General features: G+C 30.9%; 1 protein-coding gene across 1 annotated transcript; it reads left to right on the forward strand.

Moving 5' to 3' along the window:
* Nucleotides 1-12,960: 12,960 nt before the first annotated feature.
* Nucleotides 12,961-14,255, forward strand: LOC146913568 (uncharacterized). The gene is made up of 3 exons (XM_085716758.1): nt 12,961-13,067; nt 13,154-13,206; nt 13,895-14,255. Exons 1-3 carry the CDS (start codon nt 12,986-12,988, stop codon nt 14,045-14,047), a joined length of 288 nt encoding a protein of 95 aa, XP_085572884.1. The 5' UTR covers nt 12,961-12,985; the 3' UTR covers nt 14,048-14,255.
* The last annotated feature ends 11,457 nt before the right edge of the window (nt 14,256-25,712 follow it).

Consider the following 25,712-nt stretch of genomic DNA (forward strand, 5'->3'; position numbering starts at 1 on the left):
GCTATGAATAGTCTTGCAAATACTTCAAAGTTTTAATTCATTCTTCACTTTCATTCCTTTAACAAATTACTTTCTTAAATTTAATTATTGAATTGGGTTATGATATCATGGTCATTGTTGACCACTGATACTATCTGCAAAATTGCTTTGCAATTTGTGTGGGGGTTCATAATACAAAATTCATCTAATTTGGATGAACTCAAAAATTATATTAGATGGGGGTCTACATAATTCTTAAAATTCAATATATTTTATTATAATATTCTTAAAATTGAAAATATATTAATTATAAGCATTAATTTATCATTATCTAAAAAAATATTCTTACAAAAATTGTGAAACTTTCTTTATTTTCCCCATAATTCTCACCTTCCAAAGACTTCTCTTTCCCACCCCTCCAAACTTGCAAACAAACCAAAAAACCAAGCAAATCACACAATGAATTACCATTTGCGTGATTAAGATCCTTCAACAGACTCAACAACTTTTCACCCAAATTGTCATGTGACGTCATATCTAAATAAGCATATACACCAGGATAAATGTACACACTATCATGGAGTATCGTTTGAATGTGGTGAAAAACATAAAAAAATAGGATTTGAAATGAGCCTTTAAAATCTTTTTGCAAACACGGTTACAAGCCTAAAATATGGCTTAGTACAAGCCTTTCAACAATCGTGACACTATTTGGCTAAGTTGGCTAAGTTACAACGTTTAATTCTCATTGATATAATAAAATAATTGTTTTTAGAGTTTGGAGGGGATGAGAATGGATGGTTCAAAAAAAGAACCATAACATTGATTCAAGTCAAAAGGATGTTTTCTCTTATGTGAAATGTCATATAATGCACTATAAATGCTTGTCATTTGGGCATTAGTTTGAGACAACAACAACACACAACAGAAAAAGAAATTTTGTTACATTAACAACATAATTCTCCCTCATTCTCTACTCTAAATCATCCATCAATTCTCTAATGCATGAGTGAATTGCTGGAACCATAAATATGTAAAATACTGTTAGGAGATACGCTTGGTGTGGTTGTGCAATACACATCAAGGAACTCGTAGTATCCTGAAGGGGATTCACTAATCACTCCTATTGCATCCAATATACTGTTATTGATGGGGCGAATCGAACCTAAAGGTTAGTGTGGCAACCCCATGCGCTTTGAGTTTTACATGCATAACAAGTAAACTTTTCAGGTTTCAAGTGCAGCAGCATCTTCCCAACAAGCAAGTTATATACACTTCATATCATGTTCATCTTCATCATCTTCATAGTCAAGTTATTGCAGCAGACCTCCAAAACAAGTTAAAATAACATAATGGAGAGTTTTCAGGGGGTTTAGTTTTCTTCATAATATTCTCTTAATTTAGAGTAACTAAAATTATATTGCAGAAGAGTTTTGATGTGCTTGGGTAAATTTTCCAAATCCTATATATATTGTCATAATACTCATAAAATTAAAAATACATTAATCATAAGTATTCTTTTACCATTCACTACAAAAACACACTCTTAATTTTTGTGAAAGATTTCTCCAAAACCCTCACCTTTACTCCAAACTCTAAAAAAAAAAACCTAAGTATCTCCTAAAAAAATATTAAGTACAAAATACAATGAAATAACTTTCAACAGAAAGAATGTAGAACTTGTTCTTAGATGAAATACATGCTCTAAGAACTTGTTCTAAAAAACTTGGAATATTACACTGACTTTGTTGTTTGAGAATTGATGTTACAAACATAGGTTTTGAGAAATATTTCCTTAGGACACAAATATGACCGTTGTCAATACATTTCATGCGTAAGGCTAGACAACTATTGTACGATCACATGGGAGCTTATACGAGTTGTAGTGCTTATAAAATTGATCACACTCAAACTCAAACAAAAATTTAAAGAATAAAATTGTTTCTTTTCAGTTCTTTTTATCATCAAAGTTAATTGAGGGTCATTGTTCTTGAGACGAACTTGGTTCTAAGTAATCTCTTTTTTTTTTGTCAAATAATTTATTGGTTAGAATTCATTTTTTAAAGATGAATAAGTGAGGTGTCTCGAAATCGAACTCCGACCTTTTATATATATAATGCAATCTTCATATCAAGTGAGTTAAACTCACGGAGACCGGTTGTAACCTCTTTAAAATCCACATTAATGAATTTTTTGCTTAAAAAATTAATTCAACTTAACCACTTGAGCACCACTCTTTCTTTTTCTTTTTTTAAGGGAACACCACTCTTTCTAATATGAGTGAGAGTATTAATCTAAACAATAGAATCATACTTTGATGGTCAAATTAAAAATTATTTAATGGTCACATGATCAATTAAAAAGTCACAATTTGTACGACTTTGGTAAGGAGAAATCTTAAAATAATTAGAGTAACCAAAGTTATACCAAAATAATCAGATTCTATTGGCTTTCCAGGTTACTTCCTGCCATTGATGGAATGATGGCAATGAAACATATAAAAAAAAACAATACAAATCGATTAGTTAAGCTTTAGCTTTATAAAGGCTTAGAAACCTGCAAAGCTTTATCCTAATGCTCCCCAACATTGATGAGGATGGTGGGTGGGTAACTAACAAGGTTCCTCTCACACACATGAATATATCAACCTTATAATAATAAACCCAAAAGCCATATATGTCGGTAACACCGAAAGATATGTCCTATATTAAACTACTCATAATTACTATCCATGCTTTAATCCAATCATGAAGGGATTGTAGGGTTAAATTGAATGAGTTTGTCAATATAGTCAAATTTTAATAAGATGTTGATTATGGTTTTTAATAGACAAAATGATAATAGTTATAGAGAGACTCACATATAAGTGAAGAAGAGAGAGTATAAATGCCGATCACAATGTCTGATCTAACAATTTTAACATTTTTATCTGTTGAACTATAAATTATGGACAAGTTACTCATTATGTTTATTTGTACAAATGATTATTTATTTTTGTTGACTAGAGTGGAAGAATTAAATCTTAAACCTTCTGTTGTTAGGTTTATGTTTTCCTAACTCTTTTTTCCTTTTGTCCTTTAATAGATGTTTAACTTATCAAAAAAGAAAAAGATTAAGGTACCGTTTGACCCGGCTTTTATTTTTAGGTTCTCTACATTTTTAAGAAGTTAGGCCAACACAATATTAATAAAGTACCTTTTAAAAAAGTACTTTTTTTAGAATGCATAAAATTGAATGGAATAATCTTTGACCAAAAGTTGTTGAATTCTACTTCAAAAAACTACTTCTCAGCAATTTATTTCACAAGCACCTCTCTTCAACTCATGCTGGCAACCTTTTCTTTTATTTTTTAATATTATATTTCAATTTACTTTTTTCGTCCATTTTATTTTATTTTATTTTTTTGAACCGGTCCATTTTTTTTGAAGGAGGGTCTATTTAATTTTATTATCTTTTTTTAAGGAATTTTATTATCTTTTTATCACTTATATATTTAATTTTCAATATCGTTTAATCATCACAACCTCACAAATATTTTTATTTCATTTCTTCAACCTCGCAAATATACACACACACATTAGCGTTTAGAGTAATATTTTATGTCTGTCTGTCAGTTTTTTTTGTTACACTAATGCGTATAATTTATATTTAGTGTTGCATAATGCATTTAATTATTTTTATAAAATTTTGATTCCAATTAAAAGTACAAGTATAGATGCCTAAAAAAATTATACTTATATATATTTTGCACCTTTATATTGTAACAAACTATGCATATCTTTTTCTTACAACAACAACAACAACGCCTTATCCCACTAAGTGGGGTCGGCTACATGGATCAAATGCCGCCATAATGTTCTATCAAAGACCATATTTGGATCCAACTCATTGACCTCTAAATCTTTTCTAATGGTTTCTCTAATAGTTTTCTTAGGTCTTCCTCTACCTCTTTTAACCTGACTCTCCTCCATTTGATCTACTCTTCTTACCACGGCGTCTACGGGTCTTCTCTCTACATGTCCAAACCATCTAAGCCTATTTTCTACCAACTTTTCTACTATAGGTGCTACCCCCACTCTCTCTCTAATGATGTCATTCCTAATCCTATCATGTCTAGTCTTACCACTCATCCAACGCAACATCCTCATCTCCGCTACGCTTACTTTACTCTCGTGTTGGCTCTTAACCGCCCAACACTCCGTACCATACAACATTGCCGGTCTGACTGCTGTCCGATAGAACTTTCCTTTCAGCTTAAGTGGTACTTTCTTATCGCACAAAACACCTGAGGCTCTTCTCCATTTCAACCACCCAGCTTGAATACGATGATGTACATCAGCTTCTATTTCTCCGTCATTTTGTACTATGGACCCAAGATATCTAAACCGTGTAACTTGGGGTATGATATGATCTCCAACTTTCACCTCTAAGGTAGACCCACTTCTCCTTTTACTGAAGTTACATTCCATATATTCCGTCTTGTTTCTACTCAGGCGGAAACCGTACGCTTCTAAGGCTTGCCTCCAAGTCTCTAGCCTCCCGTTTAACTCCTCCCTCGACTCACCAAGCAAGACTACATCATCTGCAAAAAGCATACATCTCGGTGCTAACTCTTGGATGTGTTCCGTCAGTACATCCAAAACTAAAGTAAAAAGATAAGGACTTAGGGTTGACCCTTGGTGAAGTCCTATTGTTATGGGAAAATCTCCGGTATCCCCATCCTGCGTCCTCACACTAGTCGAAGCCCCCTCATACATATCCTGGATAGCTCTAATATAGGCAATCCTCACCCCTTTCTTCTCCAGGGCTTTCCACAAAATCTCTCTAGGTACTCTATCATACGCCTTCTCCAAATCAATGAAAACTAAGTGCAAGTCTTTTTTATCCGTCCGATATCGCTCCATCACGCGTCGAAGTAAGTAGATCGCTTCCATAGTCGACCTCCCAGGCATAAAACCAAATTGGTTATCCGTAACGTGAGTCTCTTTTCTTAGTCTTCGCTCAATTACCCTTTCCCATAACTTCATGGTATGACTCATTAGCTTAATTCCCCTATAATTCGCGCAATCTTGTATATCCCCCTTGTTCTTATAGATTGGAATTAAGGTGCTTCTTCTCCACTCGTCCGGCATTTTCTTCGTCCTCATAATCTCGTTGAAAAGTTTTGTGAGCCACCCAATTCCTCTATCGCCAAGACTTTTCCACACTTCGATGGGTATGTTGTCCGGCCCAACTGCCTTGCCATTACTCATCCTTTTCAACGCTTCTTTCACCTCGTGCTCCTGAATCCGACGATAATAGTTATAGTTTCGGTCCTCCTCTCTGATGTCTAACCTGTTAGAGTCTGGTAAGATCTCATATCCTTCGTTAAATAAGTTGTGGAAATACTTCTTCCATCTATCCTTAATATCTCTCTCTTGCACCAAAACTATACCCTCTTCATCCTTAATACACTTCACTTGGTCCAGGTCTCTTGTCTTTCGTTCTCGTCCCTTCGCAAGCTTGTATATAGATTTCTCCCCCTCCTTGGTACCTAAAGATTGGTATAATCCTTCAAATGCTTGAGTTCTCGCTTCGCTCACCGCCTTCTTAGCCTCTTTCCTAGCTATCTTATATTTATCCCAAGTTTCGGCATTTTTACACTTAGACCAATCTCTAAAACAATCTCTCTTGATCCGAACTTTACTCTGAACACTGTCATTCCACCACCAAGATTCTTTACCCCTAGGTCCAAAACCTCTAGATTCTCCCAATGTCTCTTTTGCCACCTTCTTAATCTCATGAGCCATCCTCTCCCACATATCATTAGCGCTTCCATGTGGTTGCCTGAAACCTCCCTCTAATATCTTGTGTTGGAATATCCTTTGTTTGTCACCCTTTAAATGCCACCACTTGATTCGCGGAGCCCCGCTACGGTCTCTTCTCTTTGCCCTCCTCTTAACCCTTACATCCATCACCATTACTCTATGTTGGGTAGTTAAGCCCTCTCCCGGTATGACTTTACAGTCTAAACAGATCTTCCTGTCTGTTTTCCTAATGAGAAAGAAATCGATCTGAGAACAAGAGGCCCCACTCCCGGTATAACCCTTACATGCATATCTTTTTCTTATTCAAAAAAATTAAACATATCTTTTTCAATGACACCAACAATGTAACAAATATAATATCATATAATATAAATTTTTATCTTTTTGAATGACACAAAAAATATGGTATTCTAATAACGAAATTTGTTATAGAGTATAATTGGAAAAGAAAAAACCAACTATTTTGATATTATATATGTTATTATTTGGAAAAAAAAAACCAATTATTTTGATATTATATATGTTATTATTTGAGCCTCCTTAAATTATTTCTCCTATTCAAATATTTAACAAGTTCTTTATATGATAATACAAATTTGTATTCATTTTTTTTAAGGACAAATTTGTATTCATGTTACACAAAATAAATGTCAATCGAGTAAATATAGTATTTGTGCCAAAAATATCTTTTATATTTTAAACATTTTTTTCCTTCAAAAAATATTTTAAACATTTTTTTATTTATTATTTAAATTCATAATAAATTCAAAGTTTTATCCTCGTGAGCTTAGCTCAGTTAGTAGGGACAATGCATAAATATATGCAAGGTCCGGGTTTCGAACCCCAAACAACACCAAAAAAAATAATAAATTCAAAGTTTTGTACAATATTTTGCCAAACAACTTTTAACATAAAAATAACTTTAAAACTAAAAAAAATAAAGAAACCAAATAGATTTAGCTTCTTTCTTAAAGACCTATATTTTAACTTTGTTTTAAAGTAGCTTTTAGATCGTAAAAAAGTCTGGTCAAACGGTACCTAATTAGATTAGGAAGGAAAAGGTGTTTTCTCAATTTTACAATGAAATATATTCCTTTTGCTCTCATAAAAGTTTATCTAATTCACACATTTTTATAAAATTTCAATCATACCCCATCCACTTTAAAATACATTCCATACAATTAAAATAGGGATTTTGCGGGTATAACCTTTTCAAATAATGTACCGCAAAACTTCTTTAAAAAAATAATAATTATAAAAATGGAATTTTATTTAAGAATAAGTAATAAATAACATTCATTATTATTTTATTACGACCTTTCTAAAGAGATTAAACTTTTCTTCCTTACAATTATAAGGCTAAATTCTTACTACTTCAGATAACACTTCTATGGGCAAAATAAAATAATATGATCTTGTAAAAACACTTGTGCATAAATAGGAATTTATATATAGTGAATGGGTTCTTAAGTTTCGTTCATTATGTGATTGATGTAAAAAAAAAGTGGTGGCAATTTTAAAATTTAAAAAGATGTGTTTAAATGGGTTGCTCTTTTTTTTTAAGTGTTTAGTAACTAGATTCATACATTTAAGTGTGGAGAAATGAAAAAGTCGGGGTTCATTGTAACAAAGACTTTTCATGGATGAATCATACTGTATTTAAAAACTTCTAGAAATATGGTGTTTTTTAAGGCCGGTATCAAGCCTAAGTCCGACTAATTTGAGGGTTTCAATGAACTAACACCAATAGAAATCGAACATGAAACTTGAGAGAAGCATATTGCAAAATTCCATGCAAACGCCACTAGTCGAACCCAATTGGATTGAAATCTAGGTGTTTATATTGGTTAATATAACAATTTATGTAAAATCTATTTTTTATATCAGTAATTTTGTACCCAATGTAGAATGAGAATTTTTTTTTATAAAATAAACGTGTAATGCTCTTTTCCTCTTTATTTTCACAAGATATACCCTTTTTTTTCTATCGATGGAAATCTTCAATACCCAACTTCTTCCTCTCTATAATTCTGACTACCCTTGTATCCATTTTCAACCCCACCCCTAAAGGACGTCTGATGACAGGTCATCTTATGTTACTCTTAGCATGTTTTTCAGTCATTTTCAGTAGGTTTTACCAACAAAATGGAGGACTATTAGAGCAATTGCCTATGATTTCGGGATATTTGTAATGTTTTTTATATGTGAGTCTGTAATTCTATTATTCCCGAAACATAGCAATTTTAGGGTGTTTTTGAAGTAATTCACGAACAAATCATGCAAATCGGCAAAGCAAGAACATCTGAAGATTAGTGAAGACCTTGGGAAGATCAAGAATAAAGATCAAGAGGCCTCAGAAGACTTTACATAGGGAAGAATTATTTTCTCAGGTCCTAATATAACTTATATGGAAGCAAATGCCCAAAACGACGGAAAAACGGAGAAAAAGGGGCCAGTACGCACCGACATGCGCCTAGGGCATGTGGTATGTGCCCCGTGCACTGAAAAAGTGCAGGGTGAAAACATCTTTTCCTATTTTGTTTTTTTGTAAAGCCCGCGTTTTTAGACCAAACCCAGGTGGAAACTCTCCCTATAAATAATGCCTTCCTCATTCATAATTTCTTGTTCAAAATTGGAGTAGTTCAAGAGGAAGGCGATTCTAGCAGCTTTAGGAGGATTTTTTTTCTATCTTCTCCTTGTTTTTCTAGGGTGTGTTTTTATCTTTTAGTAATTTGTCTTTAGTTACCATGTGTAGCTAAATCTTATTAGGTCATGGTTCTAAGATGAACCTCAGTTTATTTTGTTGGATAATTATTTAATTTAATGTCGTTTATTTATTTATGTTCGCTATTAACTTTTATTAGGTTAGTTTATTTGTATTGTAGTGCAACCCTAGCTTAGGTACTTAGGTTGTGACATGGCCTAATATTGATGCTTATATCTTGATATTTATATCTGCCTATCTAGGAAGTAGTTCGTAAAGAAACTAGACGAAAGATACTGAAAGCGCGTAGACCCTAGTAGTAAGTACTAATATATTTCGATACACCGACCGGTTGATAACTTATGATTCAATCGGGTCGTAACTTTTGATCGTTTTAAACAAAGATATTTTGCGAATTTTTTTGGCCTTTGAACAACTGAAGGGGTCTTATTTAGCAACTTCCTATGTATAGAAGTATCAATATGGTATGATTTTTTTTTTTTGAAGGAATATGGTATGATTTTTTAAAAAGTGTCTATGTATTATTTACACATTATTTTCTTTTTTGACTAAAGTGACGATGTGATCTTATTTCTCCAAAGCCATATAATACAAAATTGTGAACACCACTTCATGAACATTCGAAGACAAATTAAATTTGGTCCAACATAAATAGTTTGAAAACGTCACTTTTTGGTTTCCCCAAACGTAATCTTTTAGACAAACTTATTTCAAAAAGGAGAAAAAAAAAGTATAATAGCAAAACAATGGGTGTCAAAAACAGCTTCCCAAACGATAAGAGATTTAAGCCGTAAATAAAGCAATGTTAGTATTGCCATCAATATCAATTGGGCTTGCTACACAAAATATGAAGAAAATTCTTCTTAGACTTCCAAAATTGTTCTCTAGCACCCCCAAAAGTACTATTATACCTCCAACGGCATTTAACTTTCGTTCGCACTCCATTGTCAGTTAACTATCGTTCTTGTATGGCATCGGCAGTTAACTGCAGTTCCTGGAAAATATAATACTCCCTTCAATCACATTTATAAGCAAAAACAAGGTTCATTGAATAACTAAATATTTGGTCTATATATATACAGTTAAAACTCTATAAATTAATAATGTATGGACCGGAGAAATTTATTAATTTAGAGAGTTATTAATTTAAAGAGTTTTTAAGTAATTATACTGTACATACCAAACAAAAAGGCAAATTAGTCTATGCCTCTTAGAATTACGTTGCAGCGAACCTTGGGACTCAACGTAAATTAGTAACTACTGTGTTCTTATGCGTTGGAAATCAATAATGACTTTTGAAGTACAGTAAATGTAAACAAGAGGAACAAATGTGTTCAATGTATTCTTAATATATTTTTTTTTTCAGTTTCTATGAATTATTAATTTATGATTTTCTTGGGACTGAAAATTATAAAGGGATCTCCCGAAAAATTATTATCTTATTATTTTATCGAGTTTTTCAATTTTTTACATTGGCCCAAGTAGGGACCGGACAAATTTATTATTTTAGAGAGTTTATTAATTTACCGAGTATTAATTCAAAGAGTTTCTACTGTATATAAACAAGATACATTAGTTATTCAATGAAACCAACTGATTTTTGCTTATAAATGTGATCGAATGGAGTATATCAGATAACCTACTTCCACCTCATTATTCCTTCCCCAACTTTTTTTTTTATCTTTTTCATCCAAAAACCCAAAAGTAGAAAAAAAAACAAATTTGCATAATCTTTGTTTCAAATCATTAAAGAACAGTTGCTAGAAGGTTTTTTTACACTCGTTTGACATCAAGAAACATATAATACATATTTTAACTCATTTACATTGTTCAATTTTTCTGCCATATTTTTGTATATCCTGACATAAACTCATAAACTCATTTTAACATATTTCGTTTGACATTGTTCAATTTTAACTCATTTATGTTTGAAATGTGGTTGATAATTATGTTGAGTCCAAAACCAAGTAATGTCGAGTCTTCCGTCGAGTTGTAACCGTCTAAGGTTTAAGCTTTCGTAGATGTGAAACCAAACACTGTTGAAGTTTTTGTTGATGTGAAACCTTCTCTTGTTGATTCTAATGTTTCCAAACTTGGTGATAATGAAGTTGAGACTATGCCTTTTATTTTTTCCAGTGAAGATAGATGGAAAGTAAGAGATGACATGATTAATTGGATGCGCTGACAAGCAACAAAGACAGACTTTACTTTGATTATAAAGAAATCCAATTTAATCAAACCAATGGTAATGTTGGCTTGTGAAAGGAGTGGTGAGTACAAATCACCCAAGAAGAAAGGGAAGTATGGAGGCATGTTCTCAAGGAAACATGGGAAATTGTTCAGGTTGCACGGTTATTTAAAGAAGGAAACAAATGAATGGTGGTTGACTATTCTTAATGTAGTTCACAACAATAAGATGGAGCCAAAGTTAGAAGGCCATATTATTACAGGTAGATTAAGAGAGGATGACAAGAAGCTTGTTGGTGACTTGACAAAGAGTTAGGTGCATCCTAAGCATATCCTCATGAGTTTGAAGAGTAAAAGAAAAGACAATTTCACAAATATAAAACAAATGTTCAATGCACGTCAATGATACAAAATGTCAACCAGAGCCGACAAGTTAGAATGCAACATCTGGTCACATGTTTTATGGAGCACAAATATGTTCATTTTACTAGAACCAAATGTGATTCTACTACTTTTCAGGACATATTATGGGCTCACCCTGAATCAATAAAATTGTTTAATACTTTTCCAACAGTTTTGATCATGGACTCCACTTATAAAATCAAAACTTGTAAATAATGCCATTGTATGAGATACTTGGGGTAACCTCAACCGATAAGACATATTCAATTGGTTTTTCTTTTCTGACAAGTGAAAAAAATGAGAACTTCTCTTGGGTTCTACAAATGTTGCTTGATCTTCTGAAGTCAAAAGACAATATGCCAAAGGTAATTGTAACTGACAAGGATACCACTTTGATGAATGATGTTGCTGTTATTTTCCCTAAAAGTACCACAATACTTTGTCAGTTTCATGCTAGAAATGTTAGAGCTAAATGCATCATATACTACATAGTCAAATCTAATGATGTCAAAGTGGATGGGAAAGATAAGCAAGTCAATGAGGTGAAATCCAGTAAGTTAGTTTACAACATCATGAAACTTTGGGATAGCGTGGTCGAGTCTCCTTCAAAAGAATCATATGTTGATGTTGTAGTGCAATTTCGAGATACAAGTAAGAAATTTCCCTAGTTTCTTAACTATGTTGAAAGTACCATACTGAATATTGTGAAGGAAAAGATTGTGAGGGTGTGGACAAAGCGTGTCTTGCATCTTTGTAACATAACCACTAACAGAGTTGAATCTGCTCATGAAAAGTTGGAAAAAATATTTGTAATAGTATGGGATATTTGGCTAAATGTTAGGATGCAATGCGCAATATGTTGGAGGGTAAATACAATTTTTGAAAGGAGATATACTATTTTAGAACATAAATACAAAGACAATTTTGTGTACTATGAATTTAAGGGTAAAATTTCTAGAGCTGGTTTGAACTTTATTTTTGAGGAAGCAAAATACTTTAAAGAAATTACATATGAATTATTAGAATGCATGAATACAACCACATCTATATTTTTGATATATTTTGTGTTAAAATTTAACTTTACAATTAAAAAAAGTTTGTTTATTTAAATTTCAGTTTGATACTTTTGAAAAGTAAAAAAAAAAAAAACATTAAATTTAAATTTAAAATAACAGCAAAATAATAGATCCGGATAAGTATGTTAGGTTATTATTTATTGAAAAGAAGATCACACCTTCAACAATATAGCTACATGCTTTACAATAGGCAGCTAAAAGCAGCTAAAAGAAGATCACACCTTCAACAATCTCTTAAAAAATTAATTTTTTTAGAGGATCTCTTAAAAAATTAACAGTGGGTTGTGGGCTGTTAACATGAATAATACTTCTAAATATGTGATTTTTTTTAAAGAACTTTTAAATAGATGATGATATATACTAACAAGTGCTTTATACCCAAAAAAAAAAAAAGTAAATTATATACTAACAGACGACTTATTTTTACTTTATTTTGATATACTAATAAATAACAAGTGCATTAAAGGTGACAAAAAAAAATGTAAAGACGTGCACTGGTGTAAAATAGTTTTACCCAACATCTAATAAAAATTCACTTTTTGTTTAAAATTAATGTTGTGACATATAAATTTAATTTACACTGCCAGTGTATGCTTATTGAAAATTAGAATATTACTAAAATATGCAACATGTAATATTTTGATAACAGGACCTAAGTTGGTAACTTGGCATTTAATATAGAAAAATACATCAACAAAGTTGACTTTTTGCCTAGTATAGTACGCCAGAATATTAATATGTTAGTGGCACTATATAACAAGCATAAAGTATTCATACATCCTTTGTTATCTTCCACCATCCAATTCAAGATGAAAAAAAACTTTTTCATACTTTTTGTGATACTTCTGAGTTTCTCATATATTCTCCATGTCTTTGCTATCCCTGCAACAAGTAAGGTTTTTGATTCGTTGAGTTCTCTTTATATTTTTATGCAAAATATATATATTGATGTATTGAATTGATTTTTTTGGTTGTAGGAACCAAAAATTTGAATGGTGAAGATGAATCAGTTTTTCCTTCTTTATATAAGGTTAGTGCTTCTTAATTTTCATCTATTTGGTTGTTTCCTATTCTTGCAAAGTCATGGTTATGTATTTTGGATATTTTTTCATCCAATATCTAAGGAAAAATGAGGAATTTAATTTAAGTCGTTGATTAGAAAATAAATTGTTTGTATTGCGTATTTGAAATTATATAGTGATATAGACATATATGTAACAAAGCATGAAGTTGTTTCAAAATTGACAACAATTGTGTCAAGCAGAAGGAACTAGTTTTCACAAAGTGACAATTTACTTTTCAAATTTTTGTTGGAAGAGAGTTTCATATTTAGTGTTTGATAAACTCGTTAATCAAAAACTAAATATATGAAACTCATGAAAAAAATGTTATTTTTTACATTCAATTATGTTAGAACAACGACCACGATTTAAAAGAATAAAAAAAATGATAAACGCAGTCAAAAAACACACGATGTTTAATAACAACGTTTCAATTCTTCTATATTATGATTTGAAACTTAAGATTTAAATAGTACAACTTGTAGATAAATTATTTTCAAAACAATTAATGATTTAATTTCGTTATTTTCATTTTATTAAGCATAATGATATGAATTACTAATTGAAAACAACTATCCTTAATTTTTGCCAAAAAAGTTTAAGTAATTAACTTTTTAATTTATTTTGGCTCTTGTTCATTATTTGTGTGTTTTGTAGGAACATGGTTCATTGATGTTGGAAAAAGGTGAGAAAATGATGGTACATATGGATGAAAGATTGATGGGAAGAAGGGTCAATTTGGAACTCCATGATTATGAAGGACCTGGTGCAAATAAAGAACATAACCCAAAATCCCCTGGGAGTGGTTGATGTGCAAATATATAGATTTAATTAGCTACAACCTAAACTTTAGAAGGCAAAATCTAAAATGTGTGATATTGTTTTCTCTAATTAGAATCAAAGTATGTGTGGTTTTTTGTTTCCTTAGTGTTCTATATACATATAATTTGAATTGTAATATCAAATAAGATATCAAAAGAGATTTAAAGTAATAAAAATATTAGTGTTTTGGTTGTAATTTATAAAAACTAATTAGTTTGAACTGGAACAACAATGAAGAAGCACTTGGCAGCACTCAATATTTTTTTTTCCATGCAAACAAATATATTAGGGTTAAATACGTTTTTTATCCTTATAAATATATCAACTTTTCGTTTTAGTTTCTCTGAAGAATTTCTTCGATTTTTAGTCCTCCAAAAGTTTTCTATCTTCACTTTTGATCTCTCTTTTTAAATAAACTCTTGTAAAAAATTTCATCATTCACATGTAAAACGTTTTTAGATCATATACTATCTAACACGAGACTTTTAACACACCTCTAATACTGTAAAGGATATTTAGAGCACGACTCTGGTGGTCCAATATCGAATACTCAATATCATCTTCAAATTTATATTGGACATAACTCAACCATATAAAATTAACTTAGAATATGAGGACTATTTACCTCTTATACACACATTTTCATATTATATACATGTCGAAATCTCAATAGGTGCAAAACAATCTTTAAAATTATCAAAATTTTAAAATACTAGTAATACGTTAAATATAAATTCTGAATCACATTAATACATTAAATATAAATTCCTAATATGGTCAATTTAAGAGATTAAGTTATCTTACAACTATGAAGAGTAATCTGATGTGTATTAAACGAACTAGCTAGCTACCTTCTGAATTGGTTGATGACAGTGATTCACGTGATAATCAACAATTTTTAGGTGCTTTTCAACTTTTAATTAGTAGTGGATCCAGCTTCACAGCACTTTGTCTTCACGTGCAAGAGCAATTACATTTTCTAATGATCTTAGATGGCATTAATGAATTAAGAAATAAGAATGAATAAATAATTAAATTAGTTTTTAAACTATTAATTTCTCACCATTATGATCCTTAACTAAGGTTAAAATTAACTAAAAGGTTTCTAGATTATACTTTCATCCATCAAATTAGTTCCTCAGTAGAGATTAAATTGATGGATGAGAGTATTGTTTATGGTTTTTTAGTTGATCTTAATAGTGTATGGATCAAACTGACGAGAGTGATAGTTTAAACACTAAATTATCTGTTTATTCAAATAAAAAATATATAAACCGGACCTCCAAAACTATTTGTTGAAGAGTTCAGAGTGTAAAGAGTAACAAAGAATCAATGATTCATGACAACAAAAGATTTTGACACGACATCTTTATCCAAAATTATATGATTTTAGACGAAAATATAGTATGTCGATCTTTTGATGATCCTGAATCATTGACATGTTAGAGCTGTTCTTGCATTCACATGAACTTTCCAACAAATAGCATAGTTATTTCATCATTTTCTCAAAACTTGATGATTTCTTACTTCAAGGTATAAAATGAAGCAACATATGCTTTCAACTTTGTGGACTTTATGTTAGGCAAACTTCAATTAGGAAGATTTTTATATCCATTAAGTAACATTGCCATCTATATTCTACCACCACACTTCACTAAATGTACACTTAACTATTTTGTCGGTGACAATCCTTTGTGCATACTCATTTCTTGAAAAGTCCGTTTTTTAATGAAAGCACTAATATTATGAATTATAAACTTAATAAAATATTCAATTTTGAAATGCTTAGGGTGCGTTTGATCAGCTAAACATTATGTACGACACAAAACAATATAAGACATAACAATACAACATAAGGTAGAACAATATATAACAAACTTTTATTGTATTGAATAATATTTGGTCTTATATGATTTTTTGTGGGCAAAAGTCTATTTATGTATTTAGACAACTTTGAAACAGTTTTACAAATCAAACATAATACAACTGGAATTGTCATGTCTTATCTTTCATCTTTTAACAAATCGAACGCACCCTTGATGTGCTGGAAAACACTAAAATTATAGCAGACTAATACATTTATAGTTTTTAAAAATCACGGTAAAAAAAACCTCCAAATTAACATTGGTGATTGCCCCCACTCAAACAAACACACAGTCTATTAGGTGTTAGAATCAATTAGACTTATAAGCCTTACACCTTGAATGAGAGTGTCTCATATGGGACTCTTAAAAATTTAACAAATGATAGAGAATAAGTACAATTTTTAGCTTCTTGTCCCCACACTAAGGGCCATGTACTTCGATATCATTACTATCAACCACTAAGAAAAAAGTGTATACATTATTCCACGAGTCTAGCCACTTTTTTAGGTTAAATCTACTCAAACATTTAAGTCATGAATGTGGTTCATTCTTATAAATTAATTTTGTGTTAATCCTCTAGTTGCAAGAGATCTAAAGTTCAAATGTCCTCGTGAGCTTACCTCAGTTGATATGGATAATGCATAATATATGTAAGGTTCGAGGTTCGAATCCCGGCCACCATAAAAAACATATCTAAAGTTCAAATATAAGGTAAATAAAATTTGATCACCGATTGTTCAGTCAAAGATCAAACATATAAAGTTAAAAAAAAATGTGCTTCGAGGTTCGAATCCCGGCCACCATAAAAAACAGATCTAAAATTCAAATATACGGTAAATAAAATTTGATCACTGATTGTTCAGTCAAAGATCAAACATATAAAGTTAAAAAAAAAAATCAAACATAGAATTTTTTATCATTCAACTTGAATTAAAAATTATTAACTAGAGTCTATTTTTTATTTGATCAACTATTTGTGTCTAATCACTTAGTTATATATTCCCATTATTTCACAATGAATATAATATTAAATATAAAAAATATTTTCTTTATTTCACAATAAATAGAATAATGAAAAATATGTTAAGGGCATCCACTTCTATTAAACTAATTCTTTTCACATAAATTAAAGATATTTAAATTAGTCAACTAGCTAGACTTTTAGACAACTTACTTAAAATACCAATGTAATCTGCTTTATGCACTCGAACCTGCTGGCTAGATGATAATCATCAAAGATTACATTGTTTGACTGTCACATCCAAATCTTCAATAACACTATATTATAGGGATTGGTGAAGTTTTAGGGTGTGTTTGAATCATCAAAGAAAGTAAGAGGAAAGATTGTAAGAGGAAAGATTGTTAAAAGAAAGAAAGTATGAGGAAAGTGAATGGAAAGTGAGATGATTTGTTAGGTTGTTTGATTATAGTGAAAGTGAATAGAAAGTGGAAGGAAAGAATAAACTATATTTTGTAAATGACATTTATACCCTTTTATAAAAATGATATATACACACATGTATTATTTTATAATAATAAAATAAAATGATAGTAGGTATTATGGTCTTTTCACTCAAAAAGCAGCAATCTGCCCACTTTCCGTCCTCAAACTTGTGGAAAGTTTTTGAGCGTGAGTCCCACCTCAAAACTTTCTTTCCCTACCCTTTCTTTGTCCTGCCAAACGGTGGAAAAGTACTGTAGCCACTCACTTTCTTTCCCTATCATTTCTTTCCCTTATCTTTCCATGGATCGAAACATAAGGTCCACATGCATGTATTATTCCATAACATTATCAAAGTCCCATATTTTTAGCACAAATATTTAAGGGATGATAGTTATTATTATAAAAGAGACATAATAGGATAAAAATTTCTACATATAATGTGGAATATTTATCTTGAATCTCTTTGAGGAGAAAGTCTTTCATAAACATAATCCAAAATCAATATTATTTGAGCATACTTACATGAAATGAATAAAATTAAACAAAAAATATTTGATCATATCAATTGACATCATTTAATTTAATTTTTTTTTTGGGGTTTTGTGTGTCTAAATATTTTTATTTAAGTTTGTACTCAAGTAAGTATTACTCTTATTCTATGAAGCCTGGATACGTAGTGCGATATGGGTACGATACGATACGGGTACGCGAATACGCGAAATTTTTAAAATTTAGGATACGATACGGCTAAGATACGTTAACAAAATATTTGTATTAAAATTTATATGCGTGTAAAATACTTAAAAAAATCATTGATTACTCATACTATATAATCATAAAAGTTACAATTTACAAACAAAAAAAAAATACATATGATCAAAATAAAAAATGTAAAGTTTTTGTATAAATCATATTCTATTTTCATTCATATGTTATGATATCAACAAATGTATCAATAAAAGAACTCAAAACAAAGTTTGTTTAATGTTGATTGATTAAATCTCCACTCTCTCGTTACTTTCATCCACCAAAATCATAATATTTAATTTGTTAATTGAAAAGTAATTATAGTGATTCGTATCTTAAATTTTCACAACACAATCTCATTTTTATACACTTCATTTTTTTTGGATACGTCTGTGTGAAGTATCTTATAAGTATCTGTGTGTATCCGTCGAGTATCTTTTAAGTATCCGATAAAATATATATTTTAAATTAAAATAATTAATTCTGATACTTCTGGGATACGGTATCCGGAGTATCCGCGGAGTATCGGTATCCGATACGTATCCGACACGGGTACGGCACCATTTTGGAGTATCCGGGCTTCATAGCTCTTATTTGAGAGTTCTCCAAGCAAGGTCAACAATATATTTTTGTGTGAGGAAAACAATTATAAAGACATCCCACTTGTTCAAGTTGTTCACTGACATTAATTTCATTAGTTTTTTTTGGCACTTCTCGTATATATTAAGAGAACTTGTAAAGTAACTAATGTGTAATTTTTGTTTGAATGTTACTACTTTGCTCTTTGAGTATAAACGTATTCAATTCTAATTTCTTCTCGCAAATAAATTATTAGTAATAATAAGAGTTTTATTTGTTTACTTAAGGAGAGTTATATAATTGTGAAATATAATGACTCTAGGATTAGAGATATAGTAGATATATAGAATAAAAGTTTTGATTCTCACAAAAGAAATGTCACTCTTATTCCGAACCATGAACATGCGGGAGAAAAATGATGATTGTTATTGAAAGATAAGGCATGATGGAATCAACCAAACCCTAGCTTACCCTATAAATAGTCAAGAAGGAATAATAATAATTATAATATATTTACTTTTTGTCGATAAAAGAATATTATAATATATTCAAGGGTCATGTTAACTTTTGTCCTAAGGGCATATGTTAAGGAACTTAAAATGAACAACTTTGCATCGAAAAACATGATAATTTAACTTTTAAGAAGTTGACTGCACGACTTTTGATACATATATTTGTATAATAAGTTCTTTAACATGTGCCCTTGAGGTCACAGTTAACATTTGTCATAATTCAATAGTCTTTTAATTAGGGGTTGATAGAGTAGACAATATGTCTCATAAGTGTTCCAAAATTGAACTCCACTAGCCATAAGTGGATTTCATGAGTTGTCCACATTATAGTAGTGGAAGCATGCCCTCCCAAATTGAATGTAACATATTTCATCATAACCATTTCATAATCAATGTCACCTTTTGGCTTGACCCATCGATGCATGTCGTGAAGGAATTGAATCCCACACAATAATTAGGAATGGTCATCATGCTATTGTAGAAATATATATTGATTTTTGGATAAGCATAAGGTTTACCAAAAATTATAAAGAAAAACAATTCAAAGTTCTAATAATTCAAAGCATAAATAAAATTGCTAACTCAAATATTAGAAGAAAAAAAAAATACAGAAGGGCCACTTATAGTTATATTGTCTGAAGAAAACAGTCACTTCACCACTCATCCTCTATGGAAGTTTTGTACTTCTACATCTCTTTCTCTAATGAAGCCATCATCTATATCTTGAAAAATCAGGCATTCAAGGACGGCGAATATATATATATATATATATATATATATATATATATATATATATATATATATATATATATATATATATATATTATTTATTTTTCTCTTTGGTGTTTACCATATGGTTCTCACAAGAATGGACTCCCGATAAGATAATTTAAAGTTGATTTAAAATGTAAGAAAAATTTGGCCAACGATTATTGCAGTCAGAGTTTAAACTCGGATTCTTTCAAACTATTCATCCTCAACTGAACCTCGTACCCACTTAACGAGCTAGTCTTACTTGAACACAAATATAAATAAATATGCTTGGGCACTCTCGCATAAATGGAGCAAAATAAATGAGAAAGAATTTAGTCAAATCATTCAATTATTTCTTCTTTTAATTTTTTTGATTCATGTGTGTGTGCCTAAACACTTTTTATTTGTGTTTGTGACTATATGTAAGCATTTCTCCCCACTTAACTACTAAAAGATGAATTACTTGCCAAAATTAGAGACGGAAAGTAATGAAATTGTTCTCCAATTTTCTCATCACATAATTTAGTTATGGAATGAGTGGTAAATATTACAATGCTCCTCCATCAATTATTGTCAATAATTTCAGTTTTCTAAGTATACTATTTAAATAGTGTTATAAATTTCCTGGTATCAAAAGTTAGAAATCATAGCTATAGTAGGCAGCACACCTAAATTTGAGATCCTGTCATTTTATCAGGAAAAATAAAGTTAAAAAATTGGCACAATATTATTCAAGACATGTCCAAGGAGGAGAATCAAATTACCATAGGTTCAAGTTCAAGTAGATGGAGTAGAATCCAATAGAAAGTTGTAAGTACAATTAAGTTAAATGACTTGAGAGAATTTGTGCATCCAAAGAACAACTAATTACCTAACTCCTTTGAAGATGCAGTTATATCAATTGAAATGGAAATGGATATGGAAGGAAATCTCATTGACCATCTAGGTTCAACTAGTTAATTATGTTAACTACTTAAGATGATAAAATATATAAGGAGAAGCAAATATTGTTGTTGTCCTCATTGTCATGGTGCTACAAATCTCGAGTTCAAATGTTACTAATAGGGATGACGACAAAAAAGTTGAATGATAATATTAGAAAACAAGAGAATAGTCCTCTACAAGCCATTAACATTGTGGAGAGCATGATATGGGTAAATGTAAAATGTTATTATTGTGGAGAGCATGGTCCTCTACAAGTTATTAACAAACAAGGCATGACTTGAAAAGGTTAAAAGTGATAAAGAAGATGATATGTCAAATATGAACCTCTCATAGAATAGTTTAAAGGTGGACCTTTACCATTTTTAGTAAAAAAAAAATTAATTTTATCAAAATAGGAGGGTCCACCGTTGGATCAGGTCCATATTAGACAACCCCATAAAAAAGGGATGATGTTCTCTTATAAATTTCTAAGAAAAACACCACAGGATATGAGTTCAGTTTCACTCAGACCGATATAATATCTATTAAATAAGTCCTACATTAAAAAAAATGATAAGACTTCAAAATAATTTATTAATTCATCTTCCAAATCAGTCTTATAAGAATGAAATAGACCTCATCAAAAACCTAATACATAATCATCAAATAGACCATTCAAAAACAAGCATCCACCATATATAATCAAGAGTATGACACAAGAACTTCCATAGGGATACCCATTTATATACATTTATATTGAAACACCCCTATTATAGTTCTCATATGCAGTCATTCATCATGTATGGATACCCATTCATTCTCCAAACTAATAAGGATGTAATTGAAACTCCTATGCTCTCACGTCACATGCAAGTAAAGTGAGAACCAAAATTTTGGAAGGAACCAACATTGATCAATGATTCTGGCCTGTTGAATAAACTTCAACATACCAAGATTTTCGACAATCTTTGGTTCCTCTGGTGCTGCCAACCATGTTGATTATGTTTGAAAAGGTCGCAGATAACCTTAAGTAGGAAAAACTTCTATTAATGTTTTACTAAAACCATCATCGCCATTACAATCAGCTTCGTAGGCATATGTTTCATTTGTGTATTCTAGGTACAAAGCGCCGTTTTCTAAGTAGTCCATTTCCTTGATACGAAGTGTTTTTTAGTTCGTCAACTGATCCCGATTCAACTTCCTTCATAAAAATAATAATGGCATTCAAATGACACAGAAGATGATGGCAGCTTCACATATATATTAAGATGAGAAATGCTAGCAACACACATTTTAACACACATTTTTCAACACACTCTCTTTGATTGGTTAAAATTTACATAGGTCCCACCAAATTATGTGGGACCCATATAAATTTGGTGGGATTCATGTGAATTTTAACCGATCAAAGAGAGTGTGTTGAAAAGTGTGTGTTAAAATGTGTGTTCTTAGCATTTCTCATATTAAGATTTGTGATATTTTTGACACAAATATTTGCCATCGAATAATATGGTTAACACAATTTAAATATGAGGTTAACCATGTTTCAGTTGGTGGGTTAATGAATGTTACAAGGTCTCGCAACCATGGTCGGCAAACTCAAGATCCCTACAAAGATACTAAAAAACGTAAATTGTGGGATTGTAACATCCCACCAAATAGACAAAATTATATCATAACTAAGAAAAATAAGCTCAACAAAAATTTCATTTATTTAATCATGTCACAAGCTCTCATAGTCTTAATATAAAACTACATTAGGTTATCACCATCATCTAAAGCATTAATTTAACAAAGCATCCAAGGCATTGTGATTATAACCAACATCTTGATTATGCTTCTCTTCCCCTCTGTTCTAGCAAACTCGTGTGATGTCCATTAATTAGATGTGAACATTCTTATCAATGTCATTTTGTTGTTCATGAGACACCTCAATGTTAGCATGGTTGGTCCTACCAAATCCCTCCATTTCGTGAAATGTTGTATTAAAGAAATTAGGGAAACATTTGAATAAAATATAGTGTAATTTTCTTGAATAGATATTGTGATTTGCTTGAAAGGTGTGCATCCACTAATCAAAGTAATCTGTTTAACGGATTAAGATGACAAGTCAGCTATGTAATTTAGTTATGAGGTAATGGAGCAAACAAAAGAGAGAATAAAAAATGACTTCAAAGATGCCTAAACAAGTAGAATATAAACCTTGCTTGCTACAAGTACAACTACATTCTAATTTTGCATTCTAGGGCAACAAACTCTGCATAATGCATACTGTCCAAAATCCAAAATATATTCAAAACTAATTCAATTTTATTTGTGCATTATTATGTTTCAAGTCTCTAAGGGATATCAGCGACGAGAGATGGGGAAAACAGCTACATACAGGATACCATCTCAATTCTCAACTAAATCCTTGAATTCAATGTGGGCTATATGACTGCTTACAAAGGATGATAATCTGAAATCCTTCTGAGAATGTAATTTAACATCCAATGAAGATCTAAACATATTAGACATTGATTATGTAATATTCCGCTCGTTTCTCATCAGACTGCAGTATCAGTTAACCGTATCAGATGAAAATCTTTTAGAAAGGGCAAGCAAGTAATTTTGTCACATGTATATATAAATAAATCAATTTACCCATGGAAATTGCGGCATAAGCTAAAATATAAGTATAAGGGGGGTGTATTGGATTGAGATTTTAAAAGACTATTTTGGCAAACAAAATCTTGTAGATTTTAAAAGATTTTGTGAGATTATGTTGATTTTGTTGGATTTTAAAAGACTTTTTTTAATGACTTTTTACAATCACGATTTTGAACACATGATTTTAATGGATTTATAATACAGATTTCAACGGACTTCATGAGATTTTAAGAATCCAAAGGATTGTATGAATTTTTAAGAAAAAATCAAAATGACCAGTTTATGAAAAAGATTATAAACTTAAATTGATTAATAGTAATTATAATAATTTACTCAAAATGATAACAATAATAATGCCTTAAAAAAATGATAGTCAATTACAGAAAAAAAAATCCCTTAACAACAAAGAAAACAACAACGACAAAACAGTGCATGACAATCGATAACAAGCAACTTCCGTCGGAAAACACCAACGAGAAAGCAAAGGAATGATCATATCACTGTTTTTTGTAAAAAAAAAAAAAAGTAAAAGGAATAATATAAGAGGGTATGAGTGTGTGTGGTATCATAACTGAGTATGAGACAAAAAATGTCATCAGCATGCAAAAAAAAATTATGGAAGTCTCAAGGTTTTCTATGAGATTGTTGATTGAGCATGTTATGTGTATTTTCAACTAAAAAGTCTCACAAAATCCATTCTACACAAGAATCTATTAAAATCTACATAATTTTGAATACTGATGAGTCATAAATTAGTCTATTTTAATGCTTTATTTAGTTTACTTTTATTTAGAGTTGATTTTATTTTATTGCATATTTATTTCCTTTTTGAATATTTTACTTTAAATTGCTTTTTATTTTATTTTAGGAACGAATATATGGTGGAAGGTGTCTTGGAACAAAAGAAAGAGGACTGGAGCAAATACAGTACAAGAATACGAAGATACGAGACAAAAATATGTCTCTACCAAGTCAGAAGCTTGGCACGGCCCGTGCCAACATGTGGCATGGCCGTGCCACCCTCCAGGATACTCTTTTGCTGCTTTTCTTCAAGCCCAAGTTACTCTGTTGTAGTTTTACTTCTTTGCCCTTATAGTTGCTTAGATTTTAAGTCAATTGTAAAGCTATAAATAGAGTAGCACTCCATCATAAACATTCATCTTTTGTTCTTGGAATAAAAGTTCACTTTTATATTATTGTTCTTTTACTTTATTGCTTTCTCTCTTCTTCCCCCATGTCTACAATGAACGTTAGTGAGTAGACTTCTTTGTCTTGGGATTGTTGGATAAGTCTAATGACGTAATCCGGATCAAGCCAAGCCTTAAACCCTAATTCTATGTTACCTTAATTCCTAATCTAAATTCACCGTTTTAACATGAATTAATTATTATCAAACTGTGGAAGCGAACGCGGAGGGTTTGATAATGGTTAATTCATCATCACAGATATCAATTCATAAAGCAAACGCGGAGCTTTGATATCCGAACAAGTGAATTTAGACAAGGTTTGCGAAACATGAGAATAGTCTAGCAAACCTTGGGACACATAAAGTTTCGATCTTCAAGGGTCCCAAAGGCAATCACCCATGAGAATAGGTGTGGTTGTTGGAGGGATACACTCACTGACTTCGAGAGAAGCTGTGATATGCTAAAGAGAAACTTGTCCTTAGAAATTAAGATTAACGCATAATTATAAGTTTAAGGCTTGCTTGTGAAGGATTCGTTGTTATGATGAACCAATGATCCCAAGGCTCTTTTATTATTATTGTTATTTACCTTCAGCAACTAAACCTCCCTTTTTATAATCTTTCTTCTTTTCTAATCATTCTCTAAAAGTTAATTGAATTCATAACTCCCTAGCGGAACGATACTCTTTTACTACTATTACTTCGATAGACCGTGCACTTGCGGTTTGGCCTATCAAATAGCTAGAGACATTTTATAAGTCAGGGAAAATCTCATTTGAATACCTCCGGATTTCGTTGCCTTTAAAAAACAATTTTGATTGTCTTAATTGAATACCACAAGATTTATTTATATTCCATAAAAGTCTTGATTGAATACCACAAGACTTTTTTATTTTTAGAAAGTCTTTTAAAATCCCATGAAATCTCAATTCAATACACCTTCCTAAGTTTGAGATGAATTCTTAAATTTTGAGGACGAAATTTTCTTAAGGGG

Source organism: Medicago sativa, chromosome 6, assembly GCF_051527215.1.
Source record: "Medicago sativa cultivar Bolivia chromosome 6, Bolivia_mono, whole genome shotgun sequence".
NCBI lineage: Eukaryota > Viridiplantae > Streptophyta > Magnoliopsida > Fabales > Fabaceae > Medicago > Medicago sativa.

Excerpts from the sequence above, each read along its gene's own strand:
- LOC146913568 (XM_085716758.1), top strand. The coding sequence starts at position 12,986 with ATGAAAAAAAACTTTTTCATACTTTTTGTGATACTTCTGAGTTTCTCA. Across the intron at positions 13,068-13,153 it reads CTTTGCTATCCCTGCAACAA|GAACCAAAAATTTGAATGGT; the intron begins GTAAGGTTTTTG and ends TTTTGGTTGTAG. Across the intron at positions 13,207-13,894 it reads TTTTTCCTTCTTTATATAAG|GAACATGGTTCATTGATGTT; the intron begins GTTAGTGCTTCT and ends TGTGTTTTGTAG.